The sequence below is a fragment of the Mustela erminea genome, chromosome 2 (assembly GCF_009829155.1).
Source record: "Mustela erminea isolate mMusErm1 chromosome 2, mMusErm1.Pri, whole genome shotgun sequence".
Lineage (NCBI taxonomy): Eukaryota > Metazoa > Chordata > Mammalia > Carnivora > Mustelidae > Mustela > Mustela erminea.
Window position 1 is genome coordinate 69,674,099 of NC_045615.1, and position 22,493 is coordinate 69,696,591.

Below are 22,493 nucleotides of genomic sequence, written 5' to 3' on the forward strand. Positions count from 1 at the left end.
ATAAGCAGGAAAGAACTTAATGAGGTAGGAAGTATAGACAGAGGCCAGAATGGAGGCAATGCAAGTCCTCTTTCAATTTCATCTATTTGGAGTGGTTAAAGACTCTGAGGAACGTAAGGTGGAAATCCTTCATGTTCCATCAACTGGAATTTCAATTAACAAGTTAAACTTTTCCTTTAAGTTAAATAATCATTGACATCAGATTAAATAATTACTAAAAAGTCAAAGTGAGTCAATGAGAAAATTCTAATGGGGTATCAAACTTAACAAAATTACTTTTTCCCCCCAAACCAAAAGAGAATTGCAGAAGAACAAATGAAACGATTCCCCATTCTTCCAGTCTTGAAGAGGAACTTCTTCAAGTTTCTCTTCATCCTAAAGACCCATTAGGATGGGTCAACACAGGGGGCAGCTTGCTGTCTAGTTCAGTCAATAGAGCATGCAACTTTTGAGCTAAGGATTATGAGTTTGAGCCCCATGTTGGGTGTAGAGATTATTTAAAAAAAAAGAAAGGAAGAAAGAGTGGATCAATACAGAAAGTCATACATGGAGAGGTTTTATTATTTGAACAAGACAACTGTTTGCCCCTCAGGTAAGAACTTACTGAATGATATGACATCAGATTTTAGAAAAAAGAAAGTGTAACTGAGCCAACGTGAGTTCTCTCCTTAGTGAGTCAGAGATACACCAGCTGGAGTTGTCGCACGAAGTAAACTTTATTTTCAGCAAATAAGGAGATCATGGGGAATAACTTCCAAAGCTGTGATTTCACCGAGCCAGGGTGAATGGGTTCCTTTTATTTAGGGTTAGGATGAATATTTAGATAGGGAAGCCCTGTCCTCATATGTAGAGGCAGGCATAAGACCCTGTATGCCCCTTAAGGAAACATACCTATATAGACATTGCGAGTTATGTAAATGAAGCTTATGTTCCTCTTTGGGGGGAAACAGTAGTATTATAATGAGGTAAAGTTGGTTGACAATCATCTTAGAGGTCACTCCAAGTCACCTGTGTAGGCTTGAGTCAGGAGTTAAGCTCAAACTGGTCTGGGTGGTCTTGGCCAACTGGTGGTCTTGCCAGGGCAGTTCCATGGCTGGAGAGGTAGTTTTGGTTTCCAGTTGCCTGAGTTAAGAGATAAGCTGGAAAGGAGCTCAAAGAAAACCATGGGACAAAGGTGGTGGGTACAAGCAGGTGGACAATAAAGATCAGGTCTTGGAGTCTAGCTGGTGACAATGACAATTCCAGGACAGAGTAAATCCAGATGTTCTATGGGTAGGACTCAAACACCTGGAAAAAATATTCCCAAAACAATCATTTGGAGAAAAATCTAGTCCCATTTGAACAAAAATCCTGATCTATAGAAAGCTTATAAATTCTAGGGACAACTCAGGCTTTTCCTTTTGAATATATTAAGCAGTTTTGACTCTGTTGGGGGTGCCTGGGTCGCTCAGTTGGTTAAGCATCTGCTTCAGCTTAGGTCATGGTCCCAGTGTTCTGTGGGATTAAGCATCCAGTGGGGCTCCCTGTTCAGTGGGGAGTCTGCTTCTCCCTCTCTCTCTGCCCCTCCCACCCCCAATTGTTCTCTTTCTCTCTCTCAAATAAATAAAATCTTTAAAAAACATAGTTTTGATTATTTGCAAATGTAATCTTTACCAAAGTCTTAGGTAAATGACAGGATTAGAGTCTCAAAGTTCCTTTCAAACTCTCAAGTGGAAACTTCAGGTGGACCAGAGGTAAAAATTGAGGAAAAGGAAGGACAACTTCTTATAATAGACATCTGAAAATGAAAAATTCTTTAAATATAAATTTGCTAGGGGGAGTCTGGGTGGCTCAGTCAGTTGAGGATCCAACTCCACTCTTGGTTTCAGCCCAGGTCAACATCTCCGGGTACTGAGATTGAGCCCGGGGTGGTCTCCAGGCTGGGCGGGGAGTCTGCTTGAGATTCTCTCTCGGCCTCCCCCTCTGCCTCCATCCTGCCCTGCCTCCTGATCATGTGTGTGCTAATGCTGTCTCTCAAATAAATAAATAAAATATATTTTTTAAAATGAATAGGTATTAATTTGTTAGGCCATCTAACAACTCTCAGTGATTTTAACATTTGTTTCTTACTGACTGAAATAACAGATCCAACTCGAAAGACATTTATGTAATGGCTCATGACACAGAGTAAAACATTTCTTCCTGTACGCAACTTAGGAAAACTAAACAAATGCCATGCTGAAAAATATATAGAATAATAAGATAACAGTAAAGTTAAAGGGTCTAAAATATCTGATTGATTATCTCCTTAAAAATTCCTACCTGCAGGGGCACCTGGGTGGCTCAGTGGTTAAGCCTCTGCTTTCAGCTCAGGTCATGATCTCGGGGTCCTCGGATCAAGCCCTACATCGGGCTCTCTGCTCAGCAGGGAGCCTGCTTCCCTCTCTCTCTCTGCCTGCCTTTCTGACTACTTGTGATCTTTGTAAAATAAATAAATAAAATCTTAAAAATAAAAAAATTCCTACCTACGATCACACTGCTTTCCCTTCATTGTGTCATAATGAGTTTACAATTTGTGAAGTAGTTTATGTCTATTTAAATTAAGTACTTCCTGTTACCAATGAGACTGGGTGTTGAATAACTCAGAAAACAACTTTGGTCAGGTGAAGAGGTGGAAAATAATTTTTATTTGTTGAATCATTTGTATATAGTTAACACAGTTAACATTATTTTTTTCTTTTATTTTTAATTTATTTTCAGCATAACAGTATTCATTGTTTTTGTACCACACCCAGTGCTCCATGCAATCCGTGCCCTCTCTAATACCCACCACCTGGTTCCCCCAACCTCCCACCCCCCGTCCCTTCAAACCCCTCAGATTGTTTTTCAGAGTCCATAGTCTCTCATGGTTCACCTCCCCTTCCAATTTCCCCCAACTCCCTTCTCCTAACTCCCCAAGTCCACCATGCTATCTGTTATGCTCCACAAATAAGTGAAACCATATGATAATTGACAGTTAACAATATTTGCATGCTGATAGATCAGAGTCCTAGAACTGTCTTTTTCAAGTTTCTGTTAAATTGTTGATTCATTTGCTAAATTTTCTAGGAAAAACAAATTTTGAAAGCACTTTAATTTTTATCATTTTGTGCCAGTAATATATGGAAACCATGACATGCCTGTAATGATAGGACGACTATATCCGCTGCTCAAAGTGAAATGTTGTTGAAAACCAGGACCATGTTTGCAAAGGAGAAAAACAAAGATTACTTTGTTTTTGAACCAGATATAAAAGCCTGAATGCCTTCCATAAGAAAAAAGTTCAGTATAAGATATATAGTGACCGCAAACAGGAAATTTGTCGTCCAGCAATTTGTATATGTATTTGGTTTCCTATTATGTATTAAAAAACAAAATTCAACCAATTAGATTTGAAGATCTAGTTAGCTTTATTAAACAGTTAATGAAAAGGGCAGTATCCCATCTAGCAAGTATAGGGAAGCTCTAAGAAGTAGTACTAAATGGAAGGTTTTTATAGGAAGGAAGGTGGGGCAAGAAAATTCTTAGCAAGAACAAAGTAATGTTCCAGGCAAGGTCACTTCCCCTTAGGGAAAAAGCAGGGGGTCTTAACATTCAGATTACCTCATCTTCCTTTGGGGAATGGAGAGGACCCACGTGACAGATCACCTCATTGGTACTGATCACGGAATTCTAGATTGACTGATTAAGTCATTTCTGGGGGAGATCAATATAATGTATGTAGATACCATATTTAGTAAAATTATCAATGAGTTTTTTCAGTGCTCTGGTGAGTAATTTTTCAAGAATTTAGATAAATGTGAATCAGTTATTACAGTAGTATCATATTACAAGGAAAATATAAAATTTGGGAGGAAAAATCCTAAAGGCAAATTAGTGATATGGTACTAAATGTCTTTTAAGTACAAAGTTGTTATTGCAGAGTTGTTTTACCTTAGAATTGTCCTACAGCTTTTTAATCACTTTTTATGAAAAAGATATTTCCTTCCCATTTGTTAAAAAGTAAGATTTGTTTAAACTCTGTGTTCTAGAAACTGGAAAGAATTTTATTTCTGGCTGGTGCAACAAATGATACAGAGTTGCTCTTTTTCTTTTTTTTTTTTCTCATTAGAAAATTATTTAGATACTTCTTAGTTAAAAAAAAAAAGTTTGCTGGGATAAGGTTGCTAAATCCACATTTCTAATGAATATTTACCTCTTTTCCTCTGTGAATCACTAACACTGGAAATTCGTCTGTCTGATGAATCTCAAGCTAATGCAAAAAGAAAAAGTACAACCAAGTCTGTCTAGTCTCTGGGTTAGATCCATGCATGGAAATCAGCTACTGTTCACAACCATTATTCCACTTCTGAAGTCTTGTTTGCTTCTCTTTCAGAATGGACTCAATGCTCTCCACCTGGCTGCCAAGGAGGGTCACGTGGGCCTGGTTCAGGAGCTGCTGGGAAGAGGATCCTCTGTGGATTCTGCCACCAAGGTAATATTTGTGCTGGGAGAATTTATTTCCTCGGAACAGAGGAAATGACTTAAAGTTGTTTTCTCTGGTTATGCATTGCAGAGGTTTGCTGGAACACCAAGATGCTTGACAATACAGAACTGATATGCAACTCTTATTACTAAACTTTGTAGAAAGTTGGAATTGGTTCATTTTAGGGTTTTATCAAACATGAGACTGAACAATTCTATGTACCTGGTTTCTAATATTTTGTCTTTTTTCACAGAGAGAGTAGATTGATATAATCCTTTATAGACAATAACACCTATTTTCCTAAAATTAATTGATTAAAAAATATAAATTGATGTAGTAATCTTCTCAGTGGAAATGGACAAGATATTTTCATGCTTTGTTATATCTTTTATTATATTCATTTAACTTGGTAAGAGAATATGCAGAATCTTTTATACTGTGATGGAGAAGAGTTTGAATCATGGATTGAATTATTGGGAAAATTAGATTTTGTCACTGTAATGTGTGTATGTAGAGAAATTGGACTCCTTTTTAAAGAACTGTACAAGGTGTTTGATATGTTAGAAGCTGTTGGGTTTTTTTGTGGTTGATATTCCTTTTACTAAAATATATTTGAATCTTGTCTTTGGGGCATCATTTCAGAAACAAGAGATATTTTTTAAAAATATCATCAGTGGTGTCAAATCCTTGTCTTTGGAAGATAAAATTTTAATGTGGAGAAAGCCAGTAGCCAGTCAGAATCAAGCCTGTTGACCAGGGCTTGAGTGTGACAATATGGTTGTGAGAGAAGCAGAGTAGCTTCAGGCCCTCGAGCCTCCAGCTGGGGCATTACTCTGATCAGGGAGAGACAAAAAGAGCGCTGGAATAAATTAGGAATATGGCCAGTTAACCTGGATTTCTAACACCTCATGCGTGCATAGTTGCCAAAGTGTAGACTGGCCCTGCTCACAATATACAGAGATTCCAGTGGAAATTTAAACACAAAATCTCTCTGGCAATTCCAGAGAAAAGTTAGAATACAAGTTTACTATAGGCAATAAATTGTCACACACACGCACATGTGCACAAATCCCAAATTTGATTCCGTAAGTGCTCAGTCTTCTGTTCTTAAACACTGCCCCAGAACTGTGAAGGCTAGAAAAGGAAAACGTGATTGTGGGAGGCTCGGTGTTTTGATGACAGACAACCATCCCTTCCCAAGGTGGGCTACTATCTTGATAGAAGGACAAGCTTTAACCACTTGAAGTAATTAATTAGCCAAACCCAAAGTGCCTGTACATTTGATTTCTACAAAATTTGGAAACCTCTGACATTGCCTATTCCATTTCTCCAACACAGAAGGGAAACACGGCCCTTCACATTGCGTCTCTGGCCGGACAAGCAGAAGTTGTCAAAGTCCTTGTCAAGGAAGGAGCCAATATTAACGCCCAGTCTCAGGTATTCCATTCAGATTTTCTCTTGTGGAAATGAATTCAAATTAGAACAGCTCTGTGAAATTGATTTAATGCGTTGAGCCAGCTGTTGGGCGGTAGATAGATTTACTATAAATACTTCTATTATTTATTTCAGCCAATTATTTTATTAACTCATGCAATGATAGTTCTTCTTTCTTTGATGTATCATGATCTCCCTCTTAATATCACTGAAAATTTGACAACCATGGTCTCTCATTGTAAGTGCATTAAAAAAGACTATAAAGTGGTTTTTTTCCACAATGACAGTGACATCTGTGAAATATGAATTATTCATGTGAGTTCTATGTTGTGCTATAAAAGTATTTTCTCTCCTTAAATTTTAAACAGTCTCAGGACATTAGCATTCCAGTAGGAGATCTGCTATGAAGTGGGAATCACACTAATTACCTCACACCCCAAATATGGACTTCACAAAACTCCTGAAGGAAACAGGGAAAATTCGTGACCCACAGCCTTATGATGCATGTAATAACAATAAACTGGATCCCTATTTCCTGAGTGAAAAAATATTGCTTTGCCCAAAGCTTTACCTTTGGTATCTATTATGTTTCTATGTAGAAACTGAGGTGCTTTTTTTTTTTTTTTTTTAAATGAATAGAAATCTGTCAGCTGCAAGTTTATTTCTCTCTCTACTTATATGGACCACCAACTTAATAAAATCAATTTTGGTACAATACTTTAAGCTACCGCTTTAAAACTGTATATATTTGAATGAGGTACATTTCTTTATAAATCCATTTCTTCTCTCTCTTTTTTAAGTTTTTAGCCTTTCTGATATAACAGGCCATGCCACAGGGACTATTGGCAAAATAAATCAGTTCCTGTTCGTCTATTCTTTGGGATAATCTCACCAGCTTGCTTTTGAAGGCCTCTGTGTAGAAATATCTCTACCTGTTTAGTTCATTCATTCATTCATCATGTAGTCATGGTTCTAAGAGGTATAAATGGCACAAGTTCTAGACCCATCAAATACTATGGGGCAAAAGTGAGAATCAGCCCTATTTTCTTGGACTTTGATTATAGGGAAGAACCTGTTGAAATTATGACAGAGAAGACATTATTTTTATTTCTGTAATAGCATGCTACTTTAAATAACCACATTTTTCTTTTAAAACCCAAATATGCACCTCTTTTTAAACATTTATTGAAAATATGCCATATTCTAGAAACTTTACTAAAAGAACAAAAATTTTCAAAAGATTTTATTTATTTATTTATTTGAGAGAGAGAGACTGAGAGAGAGTGCACGAGAGGGGAGGGGTAGAGGGAGAGGGAAAAGCTGACTCCCCACTGAGCAGGAAACCTAGCTTCAGGCTCCATCCTAGGATCCTGGGGTCATGAGCTGAGCTAAAGGCAGCTGCTTAACCAACTGAACCAGCCAAGGGCCCCTATATGAAAAATAAATTTAAATTGTTACCATCTGTAAAGAATTCCCATATATTTTATAAAGTATAATGGCATCTTGGTCTTAGAGACAGAGGACTTGCAAAAGATTTTACTGCTCTAAAGTAAGGGATTAAAACCTTTTCTTTAGAATAGCAAGAGAACATCTTTTTGCTCTAGAGCAAAGATTCTCAAACATTAGCTGGCATCATAATCACCTGCAGGGCTTGTTGAAACCCATGATTCTGGGCCCAACCTCAGGTTCTGTTTCAGTTCTGGAGTGGGACCTGAGAATTTGCATTTCTCGTAAGCTCTCACATAATGCTGACACTGCTGGTTCAGGAACACTTTGAGAAGCAGTGCTTTAGAGAATGTAAGAGAAAACTGGATATAAGGACTTTGAGGTGAGATTCACTAACTGTAGATCTATTAGCATTAATCAAGAATTTGTGTATTTAGGAAGCATGGAAATGAAAGCCTGGTCAAGTTCGACTGCCCATAGGAGGTTCCTTTTAATGGAAAGTTTACCTGCTAACTGTTAGTGCTATTAGTATCTATAAAAAGAGCTTAGTTACTTTTCTCAAAATGACTAGTTGAACATTGCGATTTCGTAAAAGTTGATAGGTAGAAAATCCTGTGAGATAAATGCTTGTTAAAAGTTTTATCAGTTATCATACTGTGATTAGTGGAAATGTATATGCTTTGGAGAGTTTTCAAGGAGAACAGGCTAAAACCATTTAATTAGTAATTTGCTTTCAAGAGTAAATGAGCTCGTTCTTTATAGCCATAATCATGCCAGTTGATAACAGATCCTACAGGAAGATTTATATTGTCATTGAGAGACTAAAGTAATCTTTATTTGTATTGTATTTAATTTGCTCAATTTAGATTCATATTATAAGGAATCCTGACAAATAGCTTCAAACTGATTTTATTTTGTGAGAAAGTTTTGGAGAAAAATTAATGATTAAAACTTATTTAATTATTTAGAAAAACAATTAAGTGACTCAGTGATTTGATAAGCCCTCTGACATTATTTACTATATTGAATTTAGGTGGCCTTTACTACCAATTAACAAAAAATACTATTACTTAAAATAGAATTTAATGATTGAAATTAAGATACAGGAATTTATATAAAACAGGTTGATTATTTTGTTCCTGCGTGTGAACAAGTCCAAAGGCATGGTTTCAAGGGCCATTGAGAGAGGATAGGAGTCCTTATCATATCTCATTCTCATTAGACCTGTCTTGTTTAAGATGGAGATTTCTCACATGGTGACAGTGGACCTCAGGTGGATGGATAGGATTATGCTCATGGTAGACAGACACTTCCTTTTGAGAATCAGAGAAGGGTCATAGGAATACCAAATGCTCAAGATAAATTTTGAATTTTATACTCAAATTATACCTTCTATATCTTTCTGAGAACATAGTGCAAGGCAGATGCAGGATATTCTGTTATTATAGGAGCATTGATAGCTGCATAGTACTTTACCTTTGACAAACTTCTGAGCGATTTGGAAATGGACCACTAGGATTATTGAATCAAGAAGGTAAAAAGCTCTTTGGAAAGCTCCAAGGAATAAGTTTTCAGTAAACATTCACAGGGCTCATAGGTTATGGAGAGGTACACATCTGTGGATTTTTCTGCATTTGCTACCTGAACTGTAAAATCCTTGGGAGGCTTACCTTCACATAACACAGTGCCAGTTTTGGTAGGCAGAGTCCTTAACTCGGGAAGAATTCCAGAATACCAGCAGAAGCAATTTACGTATTTTAAGTAGAAGTATGTGATCAATATAATAACCCTCAACCCATGTTTAAGTTTCTGTGCTCAGCAGAGGTAGCAGTGTGGTCTCAACTAAGTCGATTCTCCATATGATTTTAAATATTGCTCAGTCTATGTAGCTCCGTGGCGTGATTCTTTGCTCTCCTGCATTCGGTAGCATGAAGATTCATTAAGACTTCCATGAAAGCTCTTTGGTAGAATAATGGGGCTGGAAGTTAAATTAGAATGATTGCAGGAATGCTATTTACATTGAGGATGGTTGCTTGCTTTCTGACCCATCTTTACTCTCCTATAATCTTTATTAGGCATATTAACATCTTGTAGACCATCTTACAAAAGTAATGCTGGGATGCTTCCTAGCTACTTGTACTGGTATTTGTTTGTCACTTTTATGGTCTATAAACCTATTAGTCTCAGAGATACAACTTTTTCTTATATTATATTTATTTATTTATGATTTTCCTTATTTATTTTGGAAAGAGAGAGACCAAGTATGCATGAGTGGGAAGAGGGGCAGAGGGAGAGGGAGAGAACCTCAAGCAGGCTCTGCACTGAGCTTGGAGCCCCATGTGGGGCTGGATCTCACACCCTGAGATCATGACCTGAGCCGGAACCAAGAGTCAGACATTGAACCAACTGAGCCAGCCAGGAGCCCCAGAGATACAACTTTAAAAAAAAAAAAATTGTTCCAATTATATATTATAAAGGAAACTTCGAAAAATTTTTTAAAAAGACTCTCAGAGTGATGAGTTCGTTTAAATTTTTGTAGCTCTTTTTGCCTGAATGATATTTGCCTACCTCAGGTTTGCTTTTTGTGATATATATCTATAGTTTCTGCAAGGTGATATATTTCTTGGGAGAGGGTAATTTTTCTCACTCTTTTTACATTTTTAGAATTTGATGTAATAACCTTGTGCATTTATGACTGGAGGGTAAACATACACATGTATATTCTTCCTGTGTAAGAATAAGCTTTGTTGTGTATTCCAATCATTCTTAACTGTAGACATTAATAACAATACAATAAATAATATTGACTGCTGGACACTATCTCCAGTGTGTTGTGTACATTCTCCTGATCTTCATTTATTCTGTCATTATCGATGACAGACTGAGACAAAGATAATTTACTCACTTGCTTATAACCTTCATCCCTGGCAAAGCTGCTTCTCAGCTCCTATAACACTTGTACATTCCCTACAGATCCTATAAAACAGTTTTTATCATTCTTTCTTCTTCTGGTCCAAACCCTATTAAGGTGCAAGTAAGCAGATTTTCCTGAAGTAGCATCCATGTGAAAGGTGTGAGGTGAAGGATTTCCCCTCAGTGTTTTCTGAGAACTATAAATGTGAAAGCTCTGCAAAAATGTTCCAAACATGAAGAGATTCTGTTGTTGATGCCAAGGAAATCTGGCCTGAGAAATTTCCCCTCTTTAACTTTCTCTACAATAAAATGCCACTTTTTGTTTCTCACATAGGAGTATTTCTCCTTTAGACTTTTATTTTCTAATGTAAAATCATTAAAATCAGAATGTCCCTTGTAATTAGTTACTTTAAAAATATCCTTTTTTTAAAAACATGGCAGGCTGGTTCATGTGATGCATGCATATTTTATTTACTACAGTAATAAAATAAGCACACTGGATTCTAGAATATGTAATATCTCCATACAGCAAAAATTAAGTGAAATTGTGGAATATGAGTATGGTAAAACTTTGATACCATAGCTTTCTGACTATCTTTTACCTTATACAGTGGGTCCTGGGGTGTTTGAGTTCCCTAAGAGTTATAGAGAGAAAGGAGAATATGATCTCATTAGAAGAGAGGGTGGGCCAGAAATTCCCACAAGACTCTTTAAGTGGAAGTATGTGTCTAGGGAGGTAAAAGTGGGTCTGGATAGATTCCAGATGCCACCAAATTACAACCCCATAGTAATACCTTTCACTCAGTCTCTTAATTTTAAAGTGTATTTTTTATGTGTTATTTAATCTCTTTTTATCTTTACAATGATGTGAATTAGCAGCAATTATTTTCATTTGGATAGAAGGAAAACAGAGACACAAGCAGGAAATCTAAGGTCTTGTACCACATTAGTGATGGAGTCACAAACCCAGGGCCATTTGGAATGGATACCTTCCTTCCAATAATCTACAGAGTTTACTGGTTAAAGCTTTCTCCACAATTTCTGCCTCTTCTGGGGGAGGTTCATGGCATTATGTAGCCCCCAGAAGAGCCAGGTTCCTGGTTTAGATGCAATCCATTCTTTCCAGGTCTAATTGCTCAGATGCTGGGAATAACTAAAAACGTTCCACAAAAGCTAGGCTTTTGCAAATAAAAGGGGTTCATGTACACTGGGACACCTATCCACAGTTGGGACTTTTTCACTCAGCCATCCATTGTCATAGTGTTCTTTTATCAAACACAATTCTTAATCCAATGGAAGGCTTAAATATACTTCCTGAAGTTTAGTTTGTGATATCTTTTTGATACATTTTTCTTACCAGTGTTTGCATTGTTCTACTTTTTAAAAAAAAATTCTTATGTTTCAATATCATGAGGATTCTAGGACCATTTTTTTTTCTTTTCATTTTATTTTATTGGTAAGTTAGCCAACTAAGATATTGTGACTTGGCTTTCTTCATACCATATTTTACTCAAAATTTACCTCTATTTTTCTTGAATCCTTTTGCTTATTTATGTTCACTACTCCTTGTTCTTTCAATCCTGGAAATTTCATTCAAAAAAGAAGACTTTCCTATTAGTAACACAACATGATTAGACTTTATTTTTTTAGCTTTTAGATTTTTAGACCATGACCATTAATGCCAGTTGCAAGATTACATGATCATTAGTTATACTCGTAGAATTTAATGGCTGCATGTGCCCACTATATGCAATGACAAATATCTTGTTCAGATATAGCTTCCAATAATTTTTTTCTTCATTGGCCATCACCCACTGTTACAAATAATTTGAATTAGGCTGTGAAGAGGAAGAAAACCTACACAGTTGGCCAGCATACCCATTACACTGAATTGCTTCCATATGGCCATGGAGCTATCCCTGGCTCTCACAACAAAAACTCATAATGGAACATTCTGTTCAGTCACACACACACACACACGCACACACACGCACACACACACATGCACACAGTGTATAAAATGGGATCTGGAATCAGATTCAAAAAAAATTGTTTTGTTTTCAACATTTTTTTCTCCAAATGTATACATGTGGTTCTCTCTTAATAAGGTTCTTGGTTATTTTAATTAAGAAAATTATTGTAGCATAACTTTTTTGAAGTTAAGGTAAAAGCATGTACTTGCATTTGGCTGGGGATAAGAAAGAACTTAGGACACTAAGAGCTAATAAAGTCTAATCATGTTTGTGTTACAGAACCTTTTTGACTCTGCAAATCAGTTTATTGGGTGATTACACATTTGCAAATGCATCTGTGTTGCTTATCATTCCAAGTTAAACAAAGGAAGTATGCTTTCTCCAATTCCTCATTCTCTGATATGTTTAGAGAAATGATGAGAATTGACGTCTTTAAAATTTTGCATAAAATGGAATTATTATCTCACATTCTAGTAGAATTTCAACATTAAAAGTTCTAGTCTTTTCATACACACACATACACACGCCTGAAAAGACATGATATTATTTTCATTTGCAATAAAATAAACAATGTTCCATTTTTGAAAGAAAATTAATACATGCATATTTTGTCTTCATGTTCATTTATCTAGGGACAGGTGGTATGAAAAGGTTGAATACTCGTTATCAGTTTGTCCTGAGACTTGAATGAAGTAAGACATAAACATCATTGAATCTATATCTATGGTAGATGTCCTATTTATTTCTCACTTCACAAGCCTATCCATGTCCACTATTATTGTATTTTAAAGGAACTACATTTGTAGAAAGGTAAGACTTATAAAGAGAAGACTAAAATGGCTAAGATGACTCTACATTTCTCTTAATAGAAATCAAGTTCAAATTTCATACAGAAGACCCTTCTTTTTCTATCCTTCAGAGTTTAAATGGAGGATAAGCAACTCTGGCAGCAAATAGTTAAAATAGTCTTGTAGCACTACTTACCTCAGATCCCACAGCACAGCATATATGTTCCACAGCAGGTAAGATGCTGGAAGACCTCAAAGCAATGATCCTTCCAGGCAAAGATCACAAAATAAAACAAAAATGTGAAAACATGACACTAAATAAATTAAATAAAACTTGCCAATAGAAAATTGAGAGTAATCATTCACTCCGCCACTCAGCAGGTGTTTGTGTATTCAACATGTGCTCACTAATATTTGCTAGAGATACAAAGATGGGGTTGGGAGTGGGAGAGACCTGAGGAAGTGATGGCTGAATTGATTTCGGGTGTATTTTTTTTAAACTCGTAGATAATTTTATTTTTAAAATCTATTTTTTCCAGCTTCAGTTAAGTATAATTGACAAATAAAATTATACGGTATTTGATGTGTATAATGTGATGATTTGATTAATGGATGCATTGTGAGAGGAAGCCAGGTTAATTAACATGTTCATGGCCTCACACTTACCTTTATTTCCCTTTCTCTCTCTCCCGCCCCCTTTTTATGAGAATATTTAAGTTTTCCTCTTGTAGCAAATTCCAGTTGTACAGTACAGTGTTATCAACTATATAGTAATCATATTATATATTAGAAAAAAATATTATATATTAGAGTCTTGGAACTTACTGGTCTTAAAACTGAAAGTTTGTGTATTTTATCAGCCTCTCCCAGTTTCCCTCACACACCCCCCCCCCCCCGCCTCTCCCCCTGCAAACCACACTACCCACCCCAGCCCCGTTCCAAGTCCCTGAGAACCATTTTTGTACTTTCTGTTCCTGTAAATTCAACTTAAAAAAAAAAATAGAAGAAGAAATAGATTCCACATATAAGTGATACCATGCAGTATTTATCTTTCTCTGTCTGGTTTATTTCACTTAGCGTAATGCCCTCCAGGAACTGTTCTCTTACAAAGAGGAATTAACATAAAAATCAGGGAAAGAGGAGATGCAGTGTGCTATGGGAAAATGAAATAACACAGGCAAGAGCCTAAAAGAAATCTGGGAGCTGAAACATGAAAGGGAAATGGGGTATATGTGAGGCTGAGAGAGAAAATCAGATCCTGCAGCACTCTGTGAGCCATGTTAAGAATTTTGTTTTAAAATGTTTATCCTAAGCCCAGTATGAGGTAGAGGTGGGAGGTAGAAAAAGATGAAATTTGGATTTTGAAAAGATCACCCCGATGCCGTTTGGAGAATGATAAAAGGGGCATCATAATAATAGAACCTCCCTCGTAGAGGTTATGAGAATTGAATTAGTTAATCCATGTACAGCACTTAGAACAATGCCTGGCATAAGAACTCAATGAATATCATTGTTAATAGATTCACTGAACGCTCATTTGTGCAAGAGCATTCGCTCTGTATGCCCTCTGCTCCCTGTAGCGCAGAGAAGATGGCAACAAAGTTCCTTGATGTAGCTTAAGAGAGTGCTACTAAAAATGAAATCTGTAGCTCCTATGACTGGTTCTTTTCACCTGCTTTTTGGAACACTGTCAGTTCTGGTGCATGAAATTGCATGATCCTAAACACCGATGCAATAGTAACTTAATAGTTTAAGTAATTCAGTAGTGAGGACATTTAGAATGTAGACATTGACTACCTACAGACAGAGGCAGCTTCAGACAAATGGATAAAATATGAGAATTTTCATCTCAGATACATATGCTGGGTGGTAAAAATGAAAGTACAACTAGCAAAATATGGTTTTAACCAAGTATTATTTTTTAAAACACTTTCAGAGGGTAATCCCAAATGTGGAAAATTCTACATAGATTATCATAAGCTAAAAAAGTGTTGTTTATATTGAAGACAATATATCCATGAATCTAGTGTAGAAATTGAAGGTGTGGAAAAACAGCTTTAAATTGCTGTTTTAAAAACATCTGATGATCTTGATAGATCTGGGTTGGTTTTCTTTAAATATAAAGTTCCATTCTACATCTTTTATTTGGGCAGTTACCACTTTTCAGGACTAATGATAGTAATTTATGGGTCATTTTAGTTCTCTCTATTACAGATATTTCTGTGCCTAGTATTTTAATATTATTTTAAATGATGTATTTAATATATATTCAAATTAATAGATTAAATTTTATTTTTAATAACTTAAAGAAATTGCCCAGCTAGGAATATCAGGCTGCTTCCTGAGGAAATATACAAAAGTGCTGCAAAAACATTTAGAATGATAAGATATTAAAAGTATTCTCATTAAAGCCAGTAACAAGAAAAGGATTCTTGTCAGTGATACTATCAACACGGTGTTCAAGCCCTCGCCAATGTAATAAGATAAGAATAAGAGTGGAACAGGAAAAGATGAGAATGTTGTTTTATACAGAATATGTGATCATTTAGATAACGCAAAAGAGTCTGCAAATCAACCTAGATATTTTTACATTAACTAATTTATTAAAAGCCTACTGCCTGCATAATTCTATCCTATGCACGTCACAGACTTGCACTTTCATGTTCTTTGGCTAAGATTTTTTTCTGCCTAAAAGTTGAAATGAATTGCTCTTTTAAAAAGTTAATACTAAGATAGAGTACTAAGTTCCTCATCTAAAAATGGAAGCACTTTGAATATTCTATATAAAATTGGATTTTTGAGGCACAGCTTAAAGCTTCATTAGAATGTGCATGCATGATCAAGTTCAACTGTATTTTCTGTTCTTTTCAGATCACTGAGAGATACTTTTTGTTTAATGATTTTTAAAGATCACAAAGTTGTACCAAAAGTACGCATATTTTGATCTGCAAATAGTAGCCCGATGGTATCTTATTAACTATTTGTCTGAACATAACCTGGTACAGTATTTTACACTGTAACCCTTTAAAATTTTATGTTTAAATAATGTAAGTTGACTTGAAGATATGAATAGCAGTAATATAAGAAGTAGAATAACAGCTGGACTTGAAATGCAAATCAGCAAAGGCATATCGTTTCAGGAGAGCAAGATAAAGACATTTCTAAGTGGAGACAAACACAGAAGGAGGCCAAATTCCATTCCAAGATAGGAAAAGGAAGGCCATAAAATATGTTCAAGTAATCCAGGAATACTACATGTACAGATGTAGACTTCACATGAGATTCTATCGTGGTTAGGAAACCTACCCTATTACCTACTATTTGTATTACCTGGGTTGGTTACTTAACCTCTCAATGACTCTATATTCCCATCTGTAAAACGGGGATACTAGTATTTACTGCACAAGGTAAATATAAAGATTAAATGGGTTAATACATGGGAAGTGCTTAGAACAGTGCCTGGTCCAAAATAAATGTAATATAAATGTTAGCTTTTATCTTGATCATTAGATATAATGGGTTAGCTGCCTGAACTGTTGAATAAGTAATTCATGGATTAGAGCATAAGTTAAATCGGGTTGAATTTTAATTAGTTAATCTGTTATTTTGGCTGATTGACCATTGGAGCAGAGAAGTCATTATGTTCTGGAGGTGGTGACAGAGAAAAGATTATACAGAAATTTCATCAATAGTGATTAGAAATCTGTAACTTGTCCTTGCTGTAACACAGGTTTGGAATAAAGGGCAGGAAGCTGAATTATTAGAAAAAACACTTGCTGCAAACAGCAAGAAAGAAAAATGACTGTGTTCATTGAACACATACCATACGGCAAGCACTGTTCTACCCACTAGGGATGCAACAGAAATCTCTACTTTATTCACTTTGGGTCATTAAAACACCCAAATTTAAAAGCACCACTTTTTTGTGTGTGTTTGGTGTTTTCTTTCCTAATAATTTTTTCTATTTTCTGTTATTTTAACATAACTTCTGTTTTTAATCCCAGTATTTGTTTAACAAATTTGCTTAAATATGATTTAATAAAGGAATAAGCTGTTCTTCATCTCTTAAACATGAAAAACACATTTTGAAGGCAAAGATAAATGATTGCTTTACTTAGAAAATTCATTTTTTTCTATTTCAACTGTTAAACCAGGCTACTCTCCCTATGTTTTTTTAGTACATTTCAAGTCCCAGCCTCTTACTGTATTACTTTATATGAGAAGCAGGGAATTCTTGGCCAAATTATCTCATTACTAATATTTGTCATAATCTTTCAATGTATGTAGAAAATCGTTTAAAAATATAAATTTTCATAAACTGTTTACCAATTTTTTATCACCTTCTGGTTTTATAGTTAGAAACTGAGGCCAAGCTATCAGATACCATCGGCAATCTCAGACAAGATAAGCCTTCCCAAATAGTGCTGTTTTTTAACAACAAGAAAGGGAAGCACTATCTCCTGATGTATTAAATTCTAATTTTAGACCTTTAAAGGTGCTTCTATGTAAACAACCTGTTGCTGTACTTAATATGATTTAGTAAAGATTCACTTGCTACCAAGAAAGGGTAAGAATACATTTCAGTGGCAGTGAAGAAACCTTAAGAACACAAATGAGGAGCTATCCCTTTTTGCAGTTAGTTCTGTTAAAATATCATCATCTGAACACATAATAATAATTTCTGTCTCAGTGGGCATGACAGTTGTTGTGGGCAGGCATGCTCCAGAAAACGCATCTGACAGATCAGCCTCATTGGTTGTTTCTGGGTACATTTTGAAGCCAATTTATCCAGGCAGAACTATCAAAAAATATTTTCGCCTAGAATTTTTAATGGGAGGATAAAGAATGTATACGGCATGCTTACATATTTTTATGGGTGAGCTTTGAGGGGTGACATCTTCCCTCAGAATTCTTCTGATACAAACTGTAGTTTCTCTATTTTGAGATCAAGAACTTTGCACCCAGCTTTTTTAAAGCAGATCAAACACTTTGATGCAAAGTGTTGCTATAGGTACCTCTAGGTTGGAGTTAGGCAGCCTCTGTTTCAGGAAGGATGCGTCGCCACACAGTTTTCAGGAGCAGCATGAATCCACCTGGCCACCTCAGATTCTAATTAGAATTTATTTTCCTGGTTGAGAACTGCCTCTCCTTTCCATGATGCTTCTTTCCACGGCATGTATGTGCCTGAGAGAACTCTTCCAAGGAACGGCCTCAGGCACATTTAGACCACCAACTTCTTCTTTTTTAAAAAAAATATTTTATTTATTTATTTGAGAGAGAATGAGAGAGAGAGCGCATGAGAAGGGGGAGGGTCAGAGGGAGAAGCAGACGCCCCGCTGAGCAGGGAGCCGGATGCGGGACTCGATCCTCCAACTCCAGGATCATGACCCGAGCCGAAGGCAGTCGCTCAACCAACTGAGCCACCCAGGCATTCCTAGACAACCAACTTCTGTGTGTTCTCTGTTCCTCGTATGAAAATCAAGATTCTAGATGGCAATCAGCAGGTTTCGGTTTTCAAAAATATGACAGTTCCCATCATCTATTATATTTTCCTTATTTCCATGGCTGGTAAAATCCAAAAGTTCAAATCCAAAAGTTTATTGCATCCAGCTCATTCTGGGTTTTGCTTATCCCCACTAGACCTCTGCAGCTAAAGTTTATTTAGGTCAGCTCTTAGACTCTTATCTTCACTACGGATATATATGTTAACTGTACATAAATACAAAGTGGGTTGGTTGTTTTTTTTTTTTTTTTAGGATTGTATTTATTTATTTGAGAGAGAGACAGGGTGAGATCAAGAGAGAGAGAGAGAGAGAGTGCAAGAGCAAGAGAGAGCAGGAGCAGGGGTAGGGGAAAGGAAGAATCAGGCTCCCCGTTGAGCAAGGAGCCCTAGATCTCGGGACCCTGAGATCAGGATCTAAGCCGAAGGCAGATGCTTAACCAACTGAGCCACCCAGGCAGCCTTTTATACAAAGTGTTTTAAATAACCTTAAGTCTTTTGTGAATATAATTTTATTTCAAGGTATAAATTATTTTAAAAGTGCTACAAAGGACACTAAGCCTGGGCATGTGACCGAGTGGTTCAGGTGTTGTCTATGTGAGTTTTTGGATCCTTACATTGACAATAATTGTTCTTTGAGGTTATATCTTGGGCAAGTTGTGAACTAGAACTTCTGTTAAGCAGCTGTTAAATGTTGAATATATCACTTGAGGCTGCTTATTTTAATGGATCTATTTCCTTTCATGGTCTCCCCACTATTCTAACTCCCTACTAACTTTTAAAAGAGCTCAGAGAAGGGCAAATCAGCACACACCAAAACCCACACTTAATAAAGGAAAAGTTCTATACTAAGGCTTTGCTGCTCTTAAACTTCTCTATTTCTCAAATGTTACTGAACCTGGGTATACCGCTAGGTCTTGTTTTAATTTCTATTGGTATAATATGTATAGTATAATATGAATGAAACTTTGGTTATCCCTGTTACTATCAGGTAAGAGGTAAGAATAGCATTATAATTCTGACCACTTTTGAGTGACTGAAAAAACTTACAGCAAATATTTTGCAGAGAAAAGGAGATTGTTACTTTAAAAAATTTAGAAAAAGGGACGCCTAGGTGGCTCAGTTGGTTGAGCAGCTGCCTTTGGCTCAGGTCGTGATCCCAGCGTCCTGGGATCGAGTCCCACATCGGGCTCCTTGCTCGGCAGGGAGCCTGCTTCTCCCTCTGCCTCTGCTGCCACTCTGTCTGCCTGTGCTCGCTCTCTCTCCCTCTCTCTCTCTCTGATGAATAAATAAAATCTCTAAAAAAAAAAATTTAAAAAAAATGCTTGAATCCTAATGGAGTGTGTCAATGTGTTTTATGTGTCCACATACTCTCAACTATGTTTTAATTTTTAAATTGGAATACAAAGTACTCCAATCAACTCAAATGAAAGTTTGCATTATATATACAGAAATAACAATGGAAGAAAACCTACTACTGAATACCTTATTTTGTTTGCCACTCACATAGAAAAAATTATTTTAAAATCTCATCTCTTGGAAGAGAAAATTTATTTCTTTACTGAAAATAACCCACTTTTTTTTTTTTTTGGTAGTTTAATCTTATTCCTAAAAATCGATTTTATACTTTTTCTGCAGATGTATCTCAGGGTTACTGAAAAACACATTTTTAACATAAGAGTAAATTCTGCTTTTAATACTTTTATTTCTATGATATACTTTATGATATTCCAGGTTACCAAGAAAATGCATTTAAAAAAAATGACAGTAGGATAAGCTATATTTTAGTACAGATGTCTGTATCAACTAGAATGTCTTGTTGCAGGCAAGAAAAAACTTACTTTGTACTTGGGTAATTCAAAAAAGGGACTTCCTTGGCTTTCATAAATACAAAGTTAAAATAGGTAAAGTAAACTCCAATAGTATATTGATTTGTTTCAGGTTTTTTTTGTTTGTTTGTTTTTTCCTCCCACTGGCTTACTTATAACTAAGGGCTCAGATTCTCTTCTCTTTGCTGTGATTTCTTCAATGCAAGCTTTCTATGCTGGTCTCCTTTGTGGACCTAAGATTGCAGCCATACTTTTTCTTGTTCAGAGTCAAAATAAGGGAGCCTTGTCCCAGCTTTCCAAAAGAGAATCCTGAATTTGACTGATTGGACCATTTTACTTCTTTTGCCCAAACTTGAACCAGTCATTGTATCCAATAGAAAGGATTGTGTTGATTGGCTTCAGTCATCTGATATGCTGCTTGGAGCTAGTAGATGAAAAGAAGAATTCAGCTCCATTGGAATTATAGGGGGGAAACATAGATACTTTAAGGAAAAAACCAGGATGCTATCAAAAAAGAGAAAGGATATTGGGTAGGCATGGTAGTGGGTAGATGCCCTCTACTATATTTTGGGTATTCCATTTTAATAAATTCACTTGCTTTCTTCCTTTTTAATATTTTCTTTACTTTAAAAATTCATTTGCTTTTTCCATGATTACTTAAAAGGTCCATTTGACGTCTTGTTTTTTGGTTTATAAATCCAAAGACATAAGCAATATAATGATTCACTTATAGCTTAAAAGTTCAATGAGGTATCTATTCATTTTTGCAAAGTAAAACATGAGATAAAGGCTTTCAGTATTTTGGAATTATATGAGAGTAAGTTAAAATTATTATCAGCCACCTCAGCTCCTTTGTAGAATGCAGTAGTGGTGAGTCACCTGGTACCTTTAAATGTTAAACTTGAATAAAGGAGAAATGTACAAATCTGAGTTTTCTATAATTGTCAGGAACTGAATAAATTAAAGTAAGAGTAAACTGTTAGTCAGCAGCTGTTTATTGGGTGATTATTGTATCCTCAGGAGAGTTCTCATTTCTTTGGAGGATTCTAAACAATGTCAGACAGGAAGCTGCTTTTAAAAAGTGTATAGACGACATACAAAGTCAAGACAAACACACAGAAAACAAAGGCAAATAACAGAAGATAATATATAATTTGGTACTAAATTATATGGAACCAACTATATCCCAGAGGGAAAACCGGAAATTGGCTAAATGCTGTTGAGGAAAAGTTCACAGAGAACTTTGAGCCAGGCATTGAAAAGAAGATTAAGGGAAATTCTCTGTTACAGAGGGGAAATTGAAACGGAAGACTTTCCACATGCAAAGCTTAGTAACAACATTGTTAAGGGTACAATTAAACTTGGTGAGGGTAGAAATATTGGTAAGACAAGCTCATCTGGAAAAATGTCAGAATATATATTAAAGGTTTGCTCTTAATATCACTATGGGGCAATGGTACAAAAAGTCCTAATCTTCCATTGTGGTCTATGAAAACTGATCTTAAATCATGTTTGGTAAAATAGTTCACGTTTTCTTGGTTATCTATCCATGAGGAACTGAAAAGCAGGGATTATGGTAGACTGAATACAGTATTTTCAGTGGTGTTTCTGATTGCTAACAATACCCAGATATAAAATAGTGTCTGTCAAATATATTGCTAAGGCACATGGCAAGATAGTATAGTATAAAGTGCATGAGCTTTAGAATTAGTTATATGTGTCTTCAAATCCCAGTTTGAGTAGTCTTCAAATCCCCCATTTTGAGTAGTGTGAAACTTAAGGCATGCTTCTTAATACCTATGAATGTTCATTTCCTTGAATTTTACAGAGATATATTACTTATTTCACTGGAAAAATTCTTACACCCAAGAGAACATTTGGACATTCTTCATTAAGCAGTTCATGATAATTACAATACTGTCATTAGTCAGAGTTTCCCTGATTATCTCTAGTGAATGGCTTAGGAGAAAATGGAAGAAGACATATTCTCTAATTACTAGGTAAAAGCGCGGGTGATCTCTGTGACAATTTGATCTCGGTTGAAGGGAAGAGCTGAGGGGAATGGAAGGAGAACGGGGTTTGGAGTTCTCCAGAGTTCAAACCCTAATTGCACCATTTGTGAGGATG

General features: G+C 36.0%; 1 protein-coding gene across 50 annotated transcripts in view; it reads left to right on the plus strand.

Annotated features, from left to right (window-relative positions):
* Positions 1–22,493, plus strand: part of ANK2 (ankyrin 2) — a 664,974-nt gene that overhangs the window by 482,083 nt on the left and 160,398 nt on the right. For all 50 annotated transcript variants that reach the window (XM_032333193.1, XM_032333196.1, XM_032333191.1 and 47 more), the window contains 2 exons: positions 4,394–4,492; positions 5,822–5,920. In XM_032333193.1, coding sequence (XP_032189084.1) covers positions 4,394–4,492; positions 5,822–5,920 — 198 coding nt within the window. The remainder of the gene's footprint in view (positions 1–4,393; positions 4,493–5,821; positions 5,921–22,493) is intronic.